We start from the raw sequence: 21,792 nt of genomic DNA, 5'->3' as shown, positions 1-21,792 counted from the left end.
GCTCTATAAACATCTGACAAACACACAGGGCTTGTGGGAAGGACACGGCCTGCTGCAGAGAATCCAGATTTCTCTGTGGGGTTATCACCCCCTAATTAGGATCCTCTCTCATTTCCTTGCCAGCTCCGTTCTGAAGAATCTTGAGACAGGGTGACACATGCTCTATCTCCTGGGCCATACAAACAGAGAATCCAGGGAACAGACAAGACCAAAAAGTCCTCCAAATATAGAAACAACACAAAACTCTCAGGAGACCGTGGCAAACGGTGGGTGGGGTGGGTGACGGGCAGGGTCCCCTGGGGTGAGTGGGAGGCCCGAGAGGAGGGTTCAAATCCTGGCTCCCTCATCTACTGCCCACAAGTGTCGCTTCACCTCTCTGAGCTTCGGGTTTAGCAAAGACGTGTGAGAAATCAAAGATGATTGTGTGCTAAACATCACGGCAGTCTCCACAAGCCTGGGTCAGCTGGGTGGGTGCATTCTGGCTGTGCCCTGCGCCTCCCCAGCCCGCTTTCCAGAGGACACCACACGCACCCTGATGCCTGCTGCCCAGTCCCCAGAAGAGCTCTGTCCCTCGTGTCAGCTGGGTGGCCGCTTGGGCCACACTTGTCATCCAGGAGAAGCAAGCAGTCTGGGGAAAGGAAGGAAGGGGAACGGGGAAGGCCTGAGACCAGCACATGCCCGGGAGCTGTCCCCCTAACCCCAGGAGGCTGACAAGCTGCAGCCCAGTAGGGGTATGTGAGGTCCCGGCGTCTGTATTATGGTAAGGGCATCGTGCCCACACGTAGACTCTGTCCATTCCCATTCTGTGTGGGTTTGACCGAGCTAAAGAAAATGGGGATAGTTACAAATCTCAGGGGGTCTACTCGGACAGGGTTTTGAACATGAAGTTTTTCCGTGCTGGCAGGCCTCCCGGGGAGAGGGAGCACTGAACCGAGCAGCTTCAGGAAGATGGAGGAGGGGCCACGGCAGGCCAAGGGGCAGAGGTTAGGGATCCTAGTGTGTGCCCAGAGTTCTTCCCACCCCTTGTGGGGGCAGAGTGAAACCAGGAGCCTCAGAGTTGCCGGGCCTGGACAGAACTTGCTGTCCCCATTCTTTGGGGACACTGTCAAGGGAGGGTGGATGGGAAGGGATGCAGCTTCAGAAGTGCTGCTTGGATGGGGGCAGGAAGCATGCTGGGCGTTGAGCCAGCTCAGTGCAAGAACTTGCTAGGGCAGGGAAAGGATGAAGGGGTGCAGAGCCTGGAAATGGAGCTGCAGTATGCAGCAAGGAGGGCCTGGGAGGAGCTAGAGAGCCAAGCCGGCATCCCCCATGGTGCTCCAGTTCCTGGGGGCAGCCCAGAAACAGGCCACATTCAAGAGGTGGAGCCAAGGGATACATGGGGGTGGCTGAATGTGGTCAGGGGAACGTAAGGGACTAGTACCTGATGTTTTCTTAAAAATATGGTAGATCTTATTTTCTGATTGTAACAGTAGTATATAGTGCAGATGATTTGGGAACTGTAAAACATTATAAAGAAGGAAATAAAAATAACCTAGTCTCACCAGTGATGCCCACAGTTAATATTTCGAAATCCAGCATATGCAGCTCCGCAATCCCCTATTTACAACCCTTTTGTCCAGGAGTATTTTGAGATTCAGAAATTTGCAGATCTTGGAAATTTGGTATGGTGTATATGTTGTAATATTCCCAGTGGGGTTGGGGACAATACCTTATAACCAAATACACTGACGTTTCTGCAGTGAAACAAATAAAAACACAAATACCCATTCGGATCAAGTTTTGCCATGAAAGGAGTCAAAAGGAACTTCAGGTTTTCTGATAGTTTTGGATATGGGATCTCAAATAAAGTTCCGTGGACCCGTTTAGATGTGAGCTCACCACATCTGGCCGTGGAGGCTGCACATGAGCCCTGCCAGGAGGTACTGGTCACGTAGACTATAATGTGGGTGATGCCCCCAGGGATGTGTACTTCTGGAGTTATCTGCCCAATAAGCTCAGAGTATCAATACATCCACCTGTCCTTCCTTTACTGTTTTTAACTAATTGCATCAGGCCTCCTGATCCATATTATCAGGAAGTCTGATTTGTTTCCTACACCGTCCAAGTGCCCTACAGGTTTATTTAGTCCAAAAGTGGCAGAGGTGGGATGGTATCAGTCCAGCTTCTTAATGCTAGAAGTGGCGAGGGAGAAAGGGGTCTTAGTAGGTACCACCTGCTGTTGCTTCTCAATGACACTTGGTTCTGCTGTTGGACATGGGTCCCACACATCTAACAGCTGCTTGAGAACAGCTGCTGGGATGCCCTGGCTTGTTCAAGTTTCTTCCCAGGTCTCCATAATGTCCCGCACTTTGGACGCCGAGATAACAGATTTCTTAGGCACACTCCCAGGCTTACCATTCTTCAAAAGGCGGGTAGCTGGGGCCAGAGAAGAAGCCATCTGCAGCCACATTCTGATCCCGTTCTGCCCTTTCTCACAAACCTCTAGGTTCTTGTAGGGAGACTGTGCCGCCAGCTCAGACTCCCACTCTCCTCAAAGTGGTGTGATTTCAGATACCTTGTTCGGAGGGGGAGTGGGTACAGAATTCTAGGTTTGCAAGATGAAAGGATGCTGCAGAGGGATGGCGGTGGTGGTTACATAACAATGTGAATGTGCCAAATGCCACTGAGCTGCAGATGGTAAATTTTATGATGTGTGTATTTTACCACAATTAAAAAAAATAATTTAAAAAAAGTATATCATTTAGAGTTCTTTTTGTGGTAGACTGCAGAAGAGCAGAATCCAGACGGTTTTAAGCAAAGTGGATTATGGCTAACTAATGAAAGCTGCAAAGTCCAGGGAAGGTTTGACTTTAGCACAGCCCGGTCCAGAGTCCAGGCAAAGTTGTAGTGATGTTTTCTCCACGCCCAGAGCTGCCTTCACTGTGTGGTCTTCGCCCTCCACCTCCCTGTTTTGGCAAGATGGCGGCAGCAGGGCCGCACTGCATCCAGTTCACACTGGGGCTGCGGCCTGGGGTGGGGCCCGGGAGCAAAAGCCTCTTCTCCAGGAAGATCCCATTAGTCTCAGGGTGGATCCTTGGTCCTGATTGGGTCATCTGCCCATGCCCTAGGCAATCATTGTGAATGAGGGAGATACAATGTGCTGATTGGTTTAGATGGGGGAGATGGCGCCAGCCGCAAGGAATGAGAATCAGATGGGGCTAATCCCCGAGAAGGGTCTAGATCTGGTCCCCGGCAGAAGCCACTGCGAAAGGATGGTGTATCTTCCCATGCCATTAAAAATTTTCATATGCTTCATTTTTAATGACTGAATAATATCCAACAGTATGGACCTATCCTAATGTATCCAACATTCTCCAACTGCAGGACAATTAGGCTATTTCATAAGATAATGTTGCAAGGCACATTGTTATAGGCTACATTTTATATTATTTCCATAAAATGGTTCATCAGAAGAGGGATGTCTAAGCCAAAGTGTATGCAAACGACTTCAAAGCTCCTGGTAAACATCGCAAGTTGCTTTTGAGAAATGCTCTCTTACTATTCACTTCCACTAGCAGAGCCTAAGCACCTGTCTTCCCACCCTCAGCGGTAGTTCTTTCTAGTCTTTAGTAATTTGATGAACAAAAAATGTTAATTTGCCTTGCTAGCTGAGCTCGACTCTATTTTCTCCATGTTTTGATGAGTCATACCACAGAGCCTGGACTTCAGCTTTCTGGAAGGTACAGTGGTAGCTGCCTCGTACCCACACCTGTCCAGGGCCGTGCTCAGGAATCATGTTTGGTTCTGTGCTGTGTGTCCAGGAGAGGGTCAAAGTGATCCACAGAGGCCACTCCTCAGGAACACTGAGTGCCATTACTACGGAGCCTGACACACAGTAAGCATTCAGCAAGTACTCATTCTTGCTCTTGTCTATACAGTGTCTGATCTCCCACCCCTGTCTTTGTTACCCCTGGAGTGGCTCTGCCCTTCCCTTCTGCAGAGCTCCTGCTTTAGGTGTGCTTTCAGTTTGGAATGCCTCATACTCTTCCCCACTGCCCTCCACCTGGGCCAGTCCCCCCTGCCTTTTAGTGCCTGCTCAGGACTGCCCTCCACCACACAGCCTCTGTGTTCTGAGTGACAGCACTCAGACATCTGGATTCATCTGACAACCACTATGACGGGCCCTAGGACCCCTGTCGGCTGTTGGCTTGAGCTGGCACATCCTTCCTGCAATTTGACACGTCCAGAGAGCGGGCCCTGTGTTCATGGTGGATTGGACGTCTCCTCTGGGCAGGCCTCTATGCTCGTCTCTGCGCATGTCCTTGAACACCTTAGGGTACTCCAGGCATTGTGTTGGTCACGCTGGCTCTGCCCTGGTGGTTGCTGACCTAGTCTTGTCTTCCGGTCCGTAATTGATGCCCAGATAGTTTGGCATTACAATGCTATGGTGATGTTTAACCAAAGCCCCTGTAGTACCATCTCTCCCACAACTTGTGAATCACAGAAATAGAGTCATCACATGCAATTGCTATGGGAGAAGTATAATTCAATGAATAAGAGAGGCACACCTGACTCATCCATTGATTTCAAGGACCGCTGAAGATCATCTCTCCGGCAGACAGACTTCAGCCTTCATTTATGGAAGAGGGACAGGATCAGCCTGAATTTTTGTGATACAGCTGCCTCCAGGGCGTCAGGAATCCCTCTGTCCCAGAAGGTATGCCATGAAGACACCTGTTTCTGTGAGCTGCTCAAACTCCACACTTACCCACACATTGCCCAGAGAATGAAAACTGGACCCACCTTGAGGCTGTAAGGAGAGAGAGTGAGTCAGGCAGAGCAGGAGCTAGGTCCCTTCCTGGCTCTGAACCTAGCCTCTGTGGGACCTTGCTCACGTCTGGCACAGATGGCATCAGTCTCAGGACTGTGCCCAGCTGGTCAGCACATTTCCTGGACAGTGGTTCTTAAAGTGTGGTTCCTGGCCCTCCAGCAGCAGCACCTGAAAACTGGTTAGAAATGCAAAATCTTGGCCTGGGTCAGCAACTCTAGAAGCAGGGCCCAGCAACCTGGTCAAGCCCTCCATCTGATTCTGATGCACATTCAAATCTGCACACTGGATGTGATAAAAGAGGAAATTTGTACGAGTCTTCCAAGAGATAAAGTATGTCTACACTGCCTAGTACGGGATGGGGCACACAGTAGCCGCTAAATAATTGAACAAACAGGTGCATTCCCCTGCTCACCCCTACTCATACAGACAGGACTGCTGGCACACACCGAGGGATTTAGGGTGGGGTTAGAATGGAGAGGGAAGGAAAAATACTGGAAAGCTGGAATGAGCACCATTCTCTCCGAGAGTAGAAGAGAGAAAGGGAATAAAAATCTCAGGGGCACCAGTTTATCAGTGAAGGATTTTATGTTTCCAGGTTTTGGTAAAAGGAAATAGCCTTGAACAGCCAGGGCCGGCAAGCTGGTACCTACATTGTCTTTATGCCCCCAGCCAGTCCAGCTCTTCCATCCTGCTGGAATCAACTCCATTCCTCTCGCACTGGAGCCCCCTCCTCATACCCGCCCACCCCCACCCCAGACTGCTGCAGACTCTTCCAGCCTGGCCCTGCATGCATCCTGGCCACAGAAGAAGCATTAGTTATAGGCTACAGCTCGTGTGGCATTTTATGAATGACTTAGACCTACAGAGGCACCTGTTGGAATGCCTCAGGCTAGACACTTGGTAGCACCTGGACTCAGTTTCCCCACTTGTTAGGAAAAAAAGGTTACGTCAGAGGTTTTCCAAAGTTTCCCCCCTGCCTTAAGGTTTCTGGCTTTCAGTTGTACTGTCTCTATTTGTCACATGAATTAATCTATGAGACCCTACCCTTTCAGAGAATATAAACATTCAGGAATAGGGCTCACTGGCAAGCCACCACACAGCTTCTTCCAAGCTGACACAGATGAAGTTGGGTGACCTCAGGGACCCATGCACGTCTAGGCTGTGTGCTGGAACCTTTTGCTTTTATGACAATGTGATGCTGCTATTTGGCTTTTAAGAGGAAGAAAAAATTGTTTCATACAAACATTTCTTTCTAAACCTTGCTTTACTATAAGGTCATTCAGTGCCATTGGGAAAACCCTGATTGGCTGGTGGCAGGGGGGGGTGGTCACTGTCCGGGAAGCTGGGGAGCAGCTCCAGCCATATAGGCCTTGAATCAGGCAGCCTTGGGTGTCAAAGCTGACATGGCCCGCGGTCTTGGTAAGACATTGGTGGTGGCCATAGTATTTACCCGTCCTGAGCTGTTTTTCTGTGGCACCAATTGGGTAGTTAAGTTGCAAGGTTGCTGCGTGCCTAAACAAGATGCCGTTATCTAAACTTCATGGTGCTTCATAAAAGCGGTCACCGAAAACACCAGTTCCTTCCAGCACACTCCAAAGTCATCACCGCTGGGTAACATCCATCCTGGCACAACCGTGGAGCCCCGACATGGCTGGACAAAGGGGTGATCCTCCCAGCCCACCCCCCATCCTCGTTAACCAGAAATGAAGACTCTCAGAAGCCATAGGATTTCGTGGTGACCCAGATCTCCCAGGAACTGCGAAGGCCAGAAGGAATAAGACAGAACACTTATAGGACACCCCAGCTTCATCAAGAAATGGAAGGGGAGCACTGTATGAGAAAAAATTGAGGGGGGCAAGGAAAAAGGAAGAATCTATATTGAGAAGAAAGGCATTGGGACCCTTATCACGTCACAATATTTTTATTCATTTTGCTATTAATTTATATCTTGTTATGTTCCAAAAAGGATTAGATGTGACGAGCCGGACGCTCCATATGCAGATCAGTTTGAGACACCCCAGTCCAGAGAACGGATCCTGTAGGCCCAGCCCAGTCCCTGCAGGACCACTCCCTTGCCTCACCTGATGTCTGCCTGGGCAGGGCCGCTGTCCCCACACATGTCCCAGGACCAGTTGGAGCACCTCGGAGGAGATGCTGAGCAGACTCTGCTGGGCTCCACTTGGTGCCCTGAGGACCCCCTCCCCACACCTACCTGTTCTGGGTACTCCTTCCAGTGTCTGTGGCTCTGCCTCCGGCTACAGCCACCGCAGCCTTCTTCAGGGGCCACCTGGGCTTCTAGAGCTCCCAGGAAGAGAGCCAGAGAACTGGGAGTTTCCATCTCCCCACCCGGGAGCAACCTGAAGAAGCGGTCTGAATGTCCAGCTCCCTTGCTTCAAGGCTGGGCGAACCCTGAGGTATAATTAAGCTCCAGAGCTCCCCACAAGATCCAGGATCTGGGATGCCTGGCTTCTTGGCCTCCTGACCAGCTTTTCCCCTTCCTTGCCTGTCTTTCCTGGGAGCACTTTCTCATATCCCTTGCCCAGGCACACTTGGCTCAGGAGCCTGACTTAAGATAGACATCATGGGCTTCTTTTCTCCTCCTAAGTTCCCTCTCAGAGGACTTGCTCATGGCTTCTCAATCTCCTCCAAGTAAGACTTGGGGCTGGATCATCCTCTCAGGTCCCACCTGAAGGGCTGTTATACACCTGCCCCAAATCGGAGCCAGATTCTTCTTCAGAAATGCCGGTCGATCAGCTTCAGGCACTAGAGTTGATGCCTGCTTGGGGTGCTGTCAGTTCGGGGGGTAAGGGAACCATTCGTGGGAAGGCCTTTGGGGATAGGGCTGCTGACAAGGAAGCAGAAGCTCCTGGACCTCAGGAGACGCCCCTGCCTGCTTCCCGTTGAATCTCTTGCTTGAATTGTCCCACGTAAGAGGTCTCTACCCAGGGCACCACAGATTGTTCCTTTAAATGGCTCAGACACCTTTCAATCGCTCAATGTCTCCTCTGAAGCTAAGGATGTGAAGAAGCTCTGTGAAACCACTGTGCCTGCCTGGGGGCCTTCTCCTGCCTGGATGAGCCCAGGATGGCACCTACACAGCAAAGTGGGTGCGGGCAGGATGCTGGCAGGCTTAGGAGTAGCTGGTTTCCAGAGCTTAGGATAGAGACAGGTGTGGAGAGGCCTAGGGGGGCTCTGCTCCTAACGGAGGGCCCAGTGGCCACCAACATGTCATATTTGTAGGTGGGGCTCTATCCATATTTTGGAATGGGTGACATTTAGTTTTTCAAGATACCACTGTAGCTTTAATTTATTAGCTTTCCATAAAAACACATAACATACACAATCTACAGGATAGAAAGTATAATTTACAAAAATATAAAAATCTTGGTTATTTTTTAGTATTCCAACATATTACTGCATGTGTTATTTCAATAAACATGTTTAAACAATGCACACTTAACCAGCCTGATTACCTCTATGGGGAATGGTGTCTACTCCCTCCTCTTTGTTTTAAAATAAAATATATATTAAGAAAAAGAAACCACGATTGGTTATATGTGCATACTCTATGTGTGAAAGCTTTTGCAGCGGAGTTTCAAAGTTCATACCGTTATTTAGGCGTTGCGTTTCAGTATCAATATGTGGCCCAACATGTTTTCAACTGACTGTTTAGACAGAGGTTCTTCCCTTGTGAAGAGAGCAGGTCCCCTCACATCTGCAGCCTTCTTCCCTGGTGATGACAGGATGGGTCACATAAGCCAACATGGTGGACCCGTTCGGCTTTCAGGTCTTCAGAGCAGAGGGGACGGACGATGAGCAGCCTTCAGGTGAAGGCTAATTCCCAGATTCCTTCAGGAGATTCAGACTGGCATGTAGGGGGCTAAGTCATCAGCAATGAGAGACCCCAGGATGGGCCCCGGAGGGACAGATCTTTCTGGGACCCGGCAAGGGTGCCTGTGAGCTCTGCCCGCATATGCAGCCCTCACCCCAGAAGGCCCTGAGGATGCTGCCCTGCTGGGTGTGGAGCGGGACGGAGGTTTCCTTCCATCCCGGAGTGGCTGGTCTTACCGGCAGGCACAGGTCTCCACAGACATGTTGGGGTACACCTTCAGAACCACGTTCCGGTTCTCATCCAGGAAGAGGACCCCAAGAGAGTTCATCTTGTCGGGAACACAACAAGGCTCTGGGATGCCCGGGACGATGCCCACAGCCCTGACGATGCTCTGGATGGTGGCGTGGTTGGACGGGCGGACCATCTGCAAGGCAAGAAAGGAGCACGGTCACCTAGGCGCTCTGCCCTCACCCACCCACTGTGCCACCTGCATGTCCTCGAGGAGGCCACAGAAAAGGTGTCAGCCTAGAAGAAAAGGTGAGATTCCAGGGCTGGGCACACATTTCCTCTGAAGTCAGCCACAGACTGAGTCCCAGGGAGGTGTGCAAAAGCCTCAGTCCTTCCTGCCCTTTGGGTCTCCCAGAGGGAAGTTACATCCCTACACGACTGGCCACTTGGGGGCACCTGTGCATCACTCATCCCCAAGGAGTCCCTGGACCTGGGCAGGAACCGGGCAGAGGGCGATGCCCAGTTGTTCTGCCCGGGCCACAGCTGCCCACATTTCCCAGTCCCAGGAGTTCCGACACGCTTCCCATGTGAGTGCGTTCTTAGCACTGGAGGGGAAGGCCCACAGGCCTGTGTGCACCAGCATGATGGGGCTGGAATGCACATTTCCCAGACGGGTCTGACTGTGGGGTGTCAGGGGCTGCTTCACCTCATCACCCCATCTTGTCATAGTATCAGTCGTATGGGGTGGGATTACCTTTATTTGACTGGTGAAGAAGTGGAGGCTTAAAATGTCTAAGTAATTTGACCAAGACCCCTCAGTTAGGAAGCAGCCCAAAGTCATGGCAAGTTGGAGAACATGCTTGCAGGGGCCGTGTGGGCTTTCTTTCCCTCCCCAGGCAGCCTTGCACACCCAGAGGAGTCGGGATCCCACCACAAACACAGAGAATGCTGTTCTCAAGCACCTCGAACAAGAGATACAGGACCAGGCTGCAGGAGTTACCCCTCATTGCGGGCCAAAGGAAGTTTTATATGTAGTGCGTTGATGAGAAAGGCCCCTTGCGTGGGGACGTGGGTAGGACAGCAAAGTAGGGACATGTGATTTGCGGGCTCAGCCCGCTGTCAAGGAAGGCGGCAGGCCATCAGCCAGACTGATAAGGTAAGTGCTGGGTCAGCCAGCTGAAGCCTGCTCACCGCTCATCCGGCATCTGCCCAGGCCTGTGCTAGGCTCTGCCGGCCCACACCTGTCTCTCTGTCAGGCCCCTCCCTTCCTCTCTCGCACATGCAAGAAAAGCCCCTTAATTCCCAAGCAGGTTAATGCTGCCCCGGGTCTGTGGCTGGGAAATCACAGCCGACTGATTTATTTACCTTCAAATTGGATTTATGCACGGACTTCCTTTCTTGAAGGGGAAAGAATGACCTGAAACTCAGCAGAGGAGCTAAGCAGGAGGGAAGTGTGCACTCTGTGGGGAGGGCCGACCTCACCTGGCAGCCAGCCCACTGCAGCTCTGGCCATGGGGAGATGGACGGACAGAGCCACAACCCAGCCCGGAGGGAAGGGGAGACTGCAAACCCCAGGGCCAGCACGGTGGATAAAACAGCTGCATGCCGTCTTTCCTGCAGACTCGTGCACGGTGAGAGCTAGTTGCCCCGTGGATCCCTGTCCTGTGTGGGAGGCAGGGGCGGGCGGGGGTGGGGAGGAGTCACTAGGAAGCCACTGAGACCAGTTCTGTGCTGGTCACAGACCCCAGTGCCCTGAGGTCCAGACCAGGAATAGAAACAAGAGCCTTGGTGAGGAAGGGGATTTAGAGGCCTGTCTTGCCTACAGGGGGGCTGGGGGGGGGGCAGCATGTGCTTCCAGCTCTGTAAGGCAGTTGCTATGTGGGAACACACACCTAAGGAGATGGATTCTCCTACTCTGGTTTCTCTTCAGATTGCATAAATCTCCTGCTTTTCAAAGGAAGACATGTTCTGATTTAAAATTCAAACTCAGCTAAGTCAGCCCTTTCAAAAGCCCAGCCAAACCACATCCATCTGTGGGCTGTATTCCCCTGACAGGCTGCCACTCTAGGACCTCTGCCTACTCATCCCCACCTTGAATAGATGGGAGGTGTTCTAATCCCCAGTTCACAGCCGGGAAATAGGTCACCAGGCAGAGGGACTTGCCAGTAGGGGCAGAGCTGGGACTCACAGCCTGACAAGGGGCTGAACGCAGCGCTGCTGCTCAGACAGCCTACCTTGGGCATGGGGAACTCGCAAACCCCCGCGCAGTAGTAGGCGTCGAAGGATTTGGGCAAGATGATCCATTCATTCCACCCGATGTCTGCGAAGTCCACCTTCAGATACCTGCGGGAGCAGACCCTTGGCTCGGCCCACTGCTTCCTCCGGGCTTTCTGCATCGTCTTCTCGTCGAAGTCCAGCACCCTCGAGGAGGCCACGAACATATCCTGGCCCTTCTTCCTGCGGTCCTTGCGCCCTGGCCGTGGCTTCAGGGCCCGGAAGGGGCCAGGCCACAGTTCATGCTTGTGGTAATGCTGGGCATGGGGGGCGTGCGCTGGCCTCTCGTCCAGACCTGGCAGCTCATTGTCCTGGAGGGGCCTGGTGGCCTGCGTGGCCCGGCGGACCCGGGGGTCTGCTGAGCTGTTGGGGGCTGCGCCGGGCTCCGGGTCTCCAGCCTGGAAGGGGTCATATCTCTGCAGCGTCACTGCCACACTATTGGGTTCTGAGATGGCCAGGTCGTCGGCGTAGATGAGGATGTAAGGCTCGTGGGGGCTTGGCCTGGACACCCTTGGGGCCTTCTCCGCAGGATCCAGCTGGGCAGAGAGGAGCAACTCGCCATCCTGGCGGGCTGCCTTGATGATAGGGGAGATGTCCTTGGCCTGCCACAGGCCCCGTGGCAGGGGCGCCAGGGCCATGGCCCCGCGGAGCAGCCCCTGCGTGGCTGTGTTCTGCGAGAGACTGCGGAAGAGCAGGTGTTGGCGTGCAGGCAGGCCCGGGGGCAGGAGGCGGCAGGAGGCATTCTTGGCCCGCTGCTTGCATGGCACCTCTCGTGCCCGGGGCCACCGAGGTTCCGAGTAGAAGTGGAATGTGGCCGAGAGGATCATTTCTGAATCCTGCATAGAAGTCAGGTTGAAGAAATACACAGCCTTCTGGTCGACCACTTCTGTGAGGGCAGGACAGACCACAACAGGTTAGGTTCTTTCTTAGGTAGGTCCCGGTGCTCACGGGATCTCCCACTCAGGGTTGGGATAGAAGAAGAATGCCCATTTAGGGAGCCCCCCCACCCAGGCCAGCCAGGCTTTCCTCATCTTGGCTCATCCTCACAGTAAACTGAGGAGGACGCCCTTACTTATCCTCGATGACCAGATGAGGAACTGAGGTCAGAGAGGCTGGGGCTTGTCAATACCCCATTACAAAAAGGAAGAGGTAGCAGACGGGGAGAGGGGTGCTTAGGCACCTCCCTGTGTCCTCTCCCTGCACTCCAGTGTCCTCAATGCACAAATGCACGAATACCACTGACATCTCCATGGAGGAGATAAGGTAGAATCAGGCTTGGCGGATGCTTTGAGTCAGGTGCAAGCCCTGTGAGAACGACCTCCTGTATGCACCCAGCCCTCTAGTTCACAGATATTAAATGTGGTCGTTCTTCCAAACAAGGTGAACGAAGCAGAGTGCCCCTGACTCCCCTGTGTTCGAAGTACCTTCTGAGGGAAATTGGACTTGAGGGCACAGCTGTCTGGGCATCTGCTACATGTTTTGCCCAAGGGCTTGTAAAGCTTCTTTGACAAAGGAAGAGCAATATCAGGGTTGCACAAGGCCACTCAACAAAATCTACAAAGACCAGGTTGCTCTCTAGAGGCCCAAACAATGAGAAGGACTGGCATTCCTCAAACAACCCATCTGCAGCTCGAGAATGCTCTGGCCCCTGCATCCCTGGGGCTGTCAAGCACCTCTTCCTTCTTGCCTGGTTCTACCAGGTGTATCCCAGGGCCACGGGGCAGAGCATCCCCATCTGTGGTCCTAGGAAGCTGCCCCGAGCCCAGGCAGCATGAGTTCTCTGAATGGCCAAGTCCCCCAGGGGGTCCGGGTGGGAGGGACGCGTTGTTCCCCAGGCCTTCCTGTGGTACTGCAGGCTGGCGGGAGACCAGAGCTGCCAGGCTGGTTGCCTCCCTCCTCCTGCTCTCCTTCCTGATGCCAGGCGTCTGTGTGCTGGTGCAGACTGGTGGGCAAAGCTGCCAGAGGCACAGAGCTCTGAAGCACAGGACTGTGCATGTGTGCAGGGACGCAGGGCCCAAAGGGCATGGGTCAGGCTCTTAGCTTCCCTGACACCTGCACCCACAGAATCAGCTGGGATTTGTTTTTTTTTTTTTTTTTTTTAATCAAAATCTTCCTTTTAAGGATATTTCCTTCTATTGGGAAGAAGGCATAAAGCGATTAGGAACTGTCATGTACTCTTAAGGGACCATGAAAGAGAGGAAGGAAGGGAAAAGCATACCCACAGAGGGTCTGATCAATGCCAGTCAAGGTTTAGATGACACTCTAAAGACCCTGCCTTATCTGACCCTCAGAGCAAACCCAAGGAGAAGAGTGGCAGCCCCTCAATGTGCTCCACACATAAGGAGCAGCGCAGGGCCCTGAAGGCCGATTAAACTTGACTTCTCCAGACACTGCAGCCTTTGTGTCCTGAGCTCAAGTTCTGCGTATCTCCGACTTCCTGCTCTCTGCCTTCTTCCCCCGGAGATGCCGATTCAGAGGGTCTGCGGCAACGGGGCCAAGGGATCTGTGTTTTCACCAGCATCCTAGAGGACTCTAAGCATCAGGCAAGTTTGTGTATCTAGGGTTGATGTGTGGATGGGGCGCAAGCTCGCCAACAGTGCAGCCCCCCATCCTCCAAGCCAGACGGGGCCCTAAGAACCAGGTCCCCAGGCCGCCTCAGGACCACACCGAGCTCATCTGCCTCAGGTGGACAGTGGGGGGGTCTCTATTTCACATGATCGTTTGCAGGATTAGATAAATAGCATATGTAGTGTGCTGGGCACCAAGGAGGAGCCCCTAAATGTGGTTCCCTGCCACTTCCACCTAAAGGACCAAGGCTGGCAGAGCAAGCAAGCTCTTCTACACCGACTCGGTATCCCCCCACTGATCCAAATTATCTGAGTTGTAACCCAGCTAACAAGGCAGATAAAGTGTTTTTTCCTTTTATCCAACTGAAGTCTATTGTTCTTCTACAGATTCCTTGCTAGGAAATGCGTTAGGAGGCTCTAGGACAGATATTTCTGACACTTTCCAAAGAGTTGGCCCACTGCGGCAGGATGCAGGCATCTCTGGCCTAGGAACTTACAGCCTTTGGTGAGGAAGGACACAGCAGACTTGGGCAACAGAGATAGACCTCCCCAGAGGAAAGGCACCTCAGCCTCCCTCCCAGTGAGGAGCTAACGGACCAGAGGATCTATGAAGAAGGATGACTGTGACCACCATGCCAGGGACAGCAGCTTTGGCCTGAGGCAGGTGTGGCCCAAGGAAGGCGCTGGGAGGCCTGCCCTCAAGGAGCAAGAAGTGCCTGAGAGGAGGACTGACCTTCCCTGAAGGTTATTCCTGCACAGGATGCAGAAGAGGGACAGCAAATACCGCTCCTCTTCCAACAGAGAACCACAGAAAGTGTGTTCTGAGATTGACGCCCAGCCTGATCAATCCCACTCAGGACAGGAGTCCTTCCTCCGTGTGGCTTCAACACCTTTGGCCATAGGGAGCTTGTCCCTCATGAGGCAGCCTGCTGCCTGAAGACCCTCTCTGGGGGAACTGGGGGAAACTGTGGGGTAGTGATGGGCCACCCCCATCCCCAGCATGTGAAGGGCCACAGGGTAGCTCTGCTCTCTGACTGTGTCTACATGCAGGCAGTGCAGGGGGCTCCAGGCTGTGACGAGAGACGGGGAACCTGCAGGAAGATTCCCGGCTTGCATGAACCCAGGCCTCAAGAGAGAAACCCCTAAGAGAAGTCCCTATTTCTATTTCCCATGTCTCATGGTCAGCAAGAAAAGACCCTCCCTCCCTCCTTCGCTCCCCCCACCCTCCCTCCTTTCCTTTTCCTTTCTCTTTTTCTTCCTTCCCTCCCTGCCTCCCTCCCTTTCTCACTAAAGATTAGGTAAACTCCTACTCTGGGCTCAGTGTTGCACTGACTGGGGTCCTAGAAAAGGTGACCAGAGGGGCTCCACCCAGGGATGAGACAGACGGGCCATCGTGATGATGCCCATGTGCTGCCCTGTCACCGCTTTACAGAGGACTGTCCAAGTGAGGCCCGGGGGTGTTGGGTGCATTCACTCACAGGCCACTGCCCTGCTCACAGCCCTCCATTGCTCCAAGAGCAAAACGGAACCCCTCGCAGAGGCCCTGCTTGACCTGGCCTGCCTCCCTGCCCACCCGCATCTCTGCCCCAGCCACCCTGGCTTCTGGTCCCTCCAACACGCAGCTTCCCCACTCAGGGCTCTGCCTCTGCTGTCCCTTCTGTCACTGCCCCTCCTCCTCCAGGCCCCGCCCCCTCCCCTTCGCTCTCCGCTCAAAGGCCATCCCAAATACAGGGCACCCTTGGCTTCTGTGGCCGGAAGAGAAACGTCGTCACTCTGTCCCCTGCTTCATTTGTCTTCACGTCACTTCCCAACTTCCTGATCCGTATTTCTTTGTTATTTCTCTTCCCCCCCAGAACACCAACTCCAAGGGAGTGGAAATTTGGCAGCTCTGTGCACTGCTGCATCCCTAGATCCTAGCCCAAAGCCTGAGTGAGAGGTGGTGCCTGGAAGTAAGTGGTGAATGATGGGGGAAGCGTGGGGTCTTTGCTAGATCTGTCTGCTTCAGTTAACAAAGGGGGTCCCTGACCTGCTGGCCTCGGGCTCAGCAAACACATCCTGTAAGTCCAGAAAGCCTCATTCTTTGGGAAGATGAAGCTCATGATACATATCCAACTGAAGACACTGGGCAGCAGGATCTTTGTTCAGTTACTTCTGCTTGAGCCTCAGTTTCCTTGTCTTTAAAATGGGAATAATATCGTTTACCAGTGATGGAGGTCCAAGCCCCAAACATGTATGTGTGCTTGATTCCCCAATTTCACAAAGAGGAGAGCAGATGTGTCATTCGTTCTCTGGAAGAAGATGGAGCTTCAGAAAGGGTATCTAACTTGCCTAAAGTCACCCAGCTGGTAAGGGGCAGGGCCAGGGCATGCACCCAGGTCTGTCTGACCCCACGGCCATGCTCCCCTGTGTACTTGGATTAGAATGGTGATCTACCTAACAGCGAATGTCACAAAGACCATGTGCTGTGAAGCACAAAACATTTTGCAAACACAAGTCATTATGTGGATGTTTTAGAGTTCTAACTCTCCGAGAAAGAAAGGACTAACTTTATTTAGATGAGCCATTCTTTCTTTGGATTTTTGGAAATCTCATAATCCTAACTGGGTCCACTCTGTGGGCACTCAGCCTCCTTCTTGAGGGTAATGGGATGGGACTGGGTGGGGGAGGAGGGAAGAGGTGGCTCTAGACCAAGGGTCCCTCCAGGCACCCTGCTGACCAACCTTCAGGCCAAGAGGACTCTCAGAACAGAACCTAAGCCACATGGAGATTTGTCCCTTCATCCGCTGCCCTGGAAACAGCCATCAGGGGGACCAAAGATTGAACTAAAAGGACTAAAGCGCACACCAGAGTGGGGCTAAAGATTCAAGCACCAATGGGGGGTGGAGGAAGGGAGCCATGGGCCACCAGGGATGCTGCACAGAAGGGAAGAGAATGAATATGTATCAAGCGTCTATTTTCAGGCAGGCCCCAGAGGAAATCCTGCTTGTATCACTTACTAGTTGTGGAGCCTTAGGCAAATCATGGAGCCTCCGTTTCCACATCTGTAAGCTGTGCAGAGTTTTTGTAGGCATTTCCTAAAGTTGTAAGATCATCTCTGCAGAGCTCACGCCATGGTGTCTGGTACCCAGCACATGCTCAGAACATACTGGCCATGTGTTACCAGCTACTATGGCACTCAGGGCACCATGTCCTCGTTGCCTGTCCTCATACCCAGCGGGAGGCATTGCCACCTGTCTACCCCTCCAGCAGGAGCCAGAGAGTCCCGCGGCCTCTCCCCTCCTGCATCTAACCAATCCCAGTTCCTGCCGGCTTTGCATCCTGTTTCTTCACAACCATCTTGAACTCTGTGTCCCTCCACCACTGTCTTCACCCATGGCCCGACCTCCACTGCCACCGTGACCCCAGATCACTGTCACCCATGTCACACTCACGCTTCATGAGGAAATCATCTATTATAGATGAAGAGTCAATATCCTTACTATACAAAAAACCTCTACCAGTCGGTAAGAATTCAAGACCACAAGGAGGAAGCCATTTCCACAGGAAAAATTGCAACTGGCTAAAAGGCATGAAAAACAGTTCAGGATGACCAGTAATGGCGAAAAGAAGTAACTTTAAATGAGGATATAGCAAGTTTTACCTTCACGTTAAAGATATGATCCTCCTAGGGTAAAAAATGATATATATATATATCTAACATATAACATATATACTATATATAGAATATGGTAATATATTTATATAACCCATAATATATATTATATATATTCCACTAAACTATTAACTCTGGTTATATTTCGGTTTGTAATTAAGAATGACTTCTTTTCTTTACGGTGATTTTCTATGGTTTCCAGATAAGTACGAATTTATTGCATCCTCTCTTCTCTCTCCGCCTCCTGCATCTCTCCTTCCCTCTTCTCTCCCTTCCCTCTTCCCTTTCCCTCCCCCTCTACTTCCACCACTGGCTGCGCACCAACATACTGCCCCACAGCTGCAGCCAAGCTCAGGCCCCTCAAGGCTCTTACAGCCTGGTTGGGCCTGCTGGTCCACCTCTAGCTCCTGCTCTCTCCTCTCATTGTTTCCTCACAGAAACCAAAGTCCCCAGCACACAGTAGGCTGCTTCACTTCTACACCTGGCCAAACACCACCTGCCCTTCAGAGTCTATCTGGAGCCCTACCACCTCTGCGAAGGCTTCGCTGGCCCCTCCCCATCAGCCCTCCCCGTGCCGGGTCAGTGTTGTCCCTTGGCTCCCAAGCATACCCACAGCCCCTCCCCATGACATTGTGCCCCCTGTTCTGCTGCCCAGACTCTTCCGCTTACTTCTCCCTTCCCCCCAGCTTGTGCACTTTTCTGGGCAGGGCCCAGAGTCTGTGCATCTTTGTGTCCTCTGAGCTTACAGCACCTGCCACCTAATGAGATGCTCAGGAAATACTTGGGGAACTGAAACGAATGTGACCTTTGGCCTTGTTGGCAGATAAGTATGTATTATTACTCTCATTTAGAGATGAAGACATCAAGCTCAGAGAGGTTAAGTAAATTGCCTGATTTCACACAGGTCAGTGGAAAAGCTTAGAGTTAAAACACAATTGTTTAGGACGGGGGGAAGGTTTAACCTTAAGCCTTAGGGTCAGGCTCGGAAGCGCCCTCCACTGCTGTAGACTTAATAGGTACCAAGACACACTTCAGGAAGCAATGGAAGGGAGGGAGGAAGGGTGGCTAAAATAATAGTCCCTTATCTGGCCTCCTCCGGTATGGTCTGTCCACCTTATGAAGCATTATAGCTGGTGGAGCTGGGACTTGTACCCAGGGCTGTCCACATCATAGCATCTAATAAATTACTGAACTCATGCCCAAGGCACTGTCTTAAACACTTGATATATCTCAGTTCATTTTAAAAACCCTATAAGGAAGGGAGCATTACCAGCCCTTGCCCTGGTCATAGACTCAGCATCTGGACCTCAGCAGTCCGGCTCACAGCCCACACTCAGAACTTGAACCATGTTGCCTGGTGGCAGGGACTACCCCACTGAGGCTGCAGAGGCCACTGTCATGCCACGGGATGGTACTAGTATGTTCCAGGACCGGAGCTAAAGCCCCCACATTGGTGCCTCCTCCATAAGGTGAGGGGTCCCTGCCCAGGCTCACAGCTCCTCACAGCCCGGTGGCTGGCTCACGAAGCAGGCATCTCTGAGGGCTGACGAGGGGCTGGGTGTGAGCCACTTAATGTGAGTCAAGGGAGGAGGTGAGAAACCAAACTGCCTGGGCCGATGCTATGTCAGGCACAAACCCACCTCATCCCGCTGAATCATACCTCTGCACTGTGTGCACAGAAACCCATGCTCAGAGAGGGAAAGCTGGTGGAGCTGGGATTTGTACCCAAGGCTGTCAAATGGTTCCAAATAAGTCGCAGACTGGTCCGGATTAATCCTGATCTCTCAGAGAATGGTCTGCTCTACCCTCTGTCTCCCAAGCCCTGGGCTGAGTTCTGATGGAGGTGGGGAGAAATGCTAGCAGTGGGAACAGCACTGGCTTGGCACATGGGAGGTGCCAGCCCCTGCCACTGTGAATGGCCCCCTACCCCAGCCTCAGTTTTCTTATCCGTAAAATGGGATGGCTGGATGTGAAGCACTGTCCTCAGCTCCTTTTCGGGCTAACACCCTATGCATCAATGTTATTTGTGCTACCCCCGTTCTGTGCAAATGGAAAGACAGGACTAAGCACCTCCATGCTGGGGGCTGCAGCAGTGAATGTGCTCAGCGGACATGCTCGCCCCTGTTGCAGGATGGACCTTGCTGACCTTGCTTTCCTCAAAGACAAGGCTCTGAGGCCTGAGTTAATGGATGCAAAGTCAAGTGTACACCTATATGAACACAAATGCTTTGTATTTCCATGGGAACAACATGCACCAAAACACCTAATCTGGCCAGTGTTAGGCTCTGGGCAACCCCACAGGAAAGATACTGGCATGACCTGCCCATTTTGTAGATGAGTACAGTAAAGTCCACAGAGGTTTCGTGATTTGCCGAAGGTCATGCCGAAGGTCATGCCGAAGGCTAGATGATTCTTGACTGGCTTAATTTAATAATGATGCTCCAGAAATGGACCCCATGTGATGAATCAAAATTACCAGGGAGGATGGAGTTAGGCCCAGTTGGCATGGAGCCCTGGAACAGTACCAAGTGGTCTGCTCAGTGGCGGCTGGGGGCCCAGGCCTTTCTGTGGCAGGTATTCCTCAGTACACTGTTATGCAAGGCCCAGCTTCCCAGGTAACAGGTGTTACCTTGAGTCACACAACCAGCAGTCAACAGGTGGCCGACCTGATCCCAGACTGTCTGGCCCCAATGCTGGGCTTGCTCCTCTCCACCTCAGGAGGGGTTGGTCCCTAGAGACCAACAGTTTTTGTTTTTGTTTTTGTTTCTCCTGATGAATGGCCTTTCCCCCCACTAGGGCTGCTGTGGACCCCTACCCACACTTTCTAGAACGGCATTCTGTGACCATGGGTGGTCTCCATGACAACCAGGGTTTTCCCGCCACCCCTGCCACCAGTCTGCGCCTCTTCTCTGCCCGCCCAGGGCCCCCAGAGGTAGGCCAGCGGGGCCGGCAGGTGGCTGAGGCTGCAGGATGGAAGTGCTCTCAGAGCAGGGCGGGGAGGTGCTCTAAGTGACCTCTGTGCAGCTCCATCCAAGGTGTGAAGGACAGGGCAAAGGATCTGCCCAGGTGGGGCAAGGGTGGGAGGGGAGTATGATGCCCCCACTGCCCAAGCTTCTGGACCCTTCCTCAAACCCCCATGGTCTGAACATTTCATGTTAGTGCCTTGCAAGGCCTCAGTTGTGTGTACCCAAGACCAGACACCCAAGGCCCTTCTCAGTTCATTCTGTTTGCCCAGCCCTGGAACCTACTAAGTGCCCCCAGCTAGAGGTTCACGCCCTCTGCCTGGGTCGGTGTCTGGCACTTTTATCCCGGCTGCCTTATGCCCACCTGACTGTTCCACTCAGTGCCCTTCTCATCTGTCAAGAGCCAACACAACTGAGTCCTATGACATGCATACCACCGGTCAGGAGCTTCCCCAGTCCAGGACCATCTCCACCCTGTGCTTAAAGCCTTGTGTATGGGGTGGTCTAGACCAGCAAGTGTGGCACCCTCCCAGTCTTGACAGCACCCTAGGGGCAGGAACTCTGGGTCACTGCCACTCTGGTGTCCCCACTGGAGGTTCAGGGCCTGGCATGGGGTGCTTGGTGAATAGTGAATGAATGAATGAATGAATGAATGAACGAGTCTATGAATAGAAGGAAGAAAGGAAGTGGTTGCAGTGGTGGGGAGGATGAACAAGTGAGGAAGGGGGAGAAGGAAAAGGGGGGTGTCCGGGACCCCCTCTACTTACCTAGCCGGGCACGGAAGCTTCGAACCGTGTTGCCCCCTCCCGGCCTCGCGCCCCTCCGACTGTATTTCTCATAAAGCCGGAGCATGTGGACAGCGACCATGTCTTGGGCGCCGGGGCCCAGAGTGGCGGCGGCCTCCCCCGGGGGCCGCCAGGGGTCTTTGATCCCAGCCAGGCCATCAGCGGCTGCAGGCGGGGCGGACCTGGAGGGCGCCTGGTGGCTGCCGCCTGCGTCCCGGAGCAACAGCAGAAGCAGAGGCAGCAGCGGGAGCAGTTGGGGCCCCGGTCCCGGGCTCTTCCGAACAGGGCCACGGGCCATGGTGGGTGGCGGCGGCGATGGGTCGAAGCCGGGGAGGAGGAGAGAAGGCGCGGGCGCACCGGAGGGCGCGAGGGCGCTGGATGCCGAGATCCGCGCGGGGCGCGGAGTGGAGGCGGGCGGGAGCCGAGCGCTCAGGTCTGTCCGCGCCGCCCAAGCCCCGGGCCAGCGGTCACAGCCGTCCGGAGCACCGTGGAGCGGAGCCAAGCCCGAGCTGACGCGACGCCCCAGCGGACTCGCGCAGCGAAACTTTGCAGCCCACAGCGGGGACCGCTCGGCGGGTTCGAGGGGCGGGGCGGGGCGGGGCGGCCGGCGGCGCCCTCGGGGGGACCGGCTGTGCGCCCCGGAGCACGCGGGGCCGCTGCCGACAAGGCAGTGCCTGGCCC

At 53.3% G+C, this 21,792-nt stretch overlaps 1 protein-coding gene across 1 annotated transcript; it reads right to left on the bottom strand.

The window, feature by feature from the left end:
- Nucleotides 1-8,836: 8,836 nt before the first annotated feature.
- GDF10 (growth differentiation factor 10) lies at nt 8,837-21,409 on the bottom strand. The gene is made up of 3 exons (XM_028098465.2): nt 21,094-21,409; nt 11,105-12,030; nt 8,837-9,066 (listed from the first exon to the last, which is right to left on the bottom strand). The coding sequence occupies exons 1-3, from the start codon at nt 21,407-21,409 to the stop codon at nt 8,875-8,877; spliced, it is 1,434 nt and encodes a 477-aa protein (XP_027954266.1). The 3' UTR covers nt 8,837-8,874.
- Between the last annotated feature and the right edge of the window lie 383 nt (nt 21,410-21,792).

This window comes from Eumetopias jubatus, unplaced genomic scaffold (genome assembly GCF_037043125.1).
Source record: "Eumetopias jubatus isolate StellerSeaLion01/CBP00866 unplaced genomic scaffold, mEumJub1_p1.0 scaffold_17, whole genome shotgun sequence".
NCBI classification, from domain to species: Eukaryota; Metazoa; Chordata; class Mammalia; order Carnivora; family Otariidae; genus Eumetopias; species Eumetopias jubatus.
This window is presented reverse-complemented; position numbering and strand designations above follow the sequence as displayed.

Excerpts from the sequence above, each read along its gene's own strand:
- GDF10 (XM_028098465.2), bottom strand. The coding sequence starts at position 21,409 with ATGGCCCGTGGCCCTGTTCGGAAGAGCCCGGGACCGGGGCCCCAACTG. Across the intron at positions 12,031-21,093 it reads AAGCTTCCGTGCCCGGCTAG|AAGTGGTCGACCAGAAGGCT; the intron begins GTAAGTAGAGGG and ends CTGCCCTCACAG. Across the intron at positions 9,067-11,104 it reads GCGAGTTCCCCATGCCCAAG|ATGGTCCGCCCGTCCAACCA; the intron begins GTAGGCTGTCTG and ends CTTGCCTTGCAG.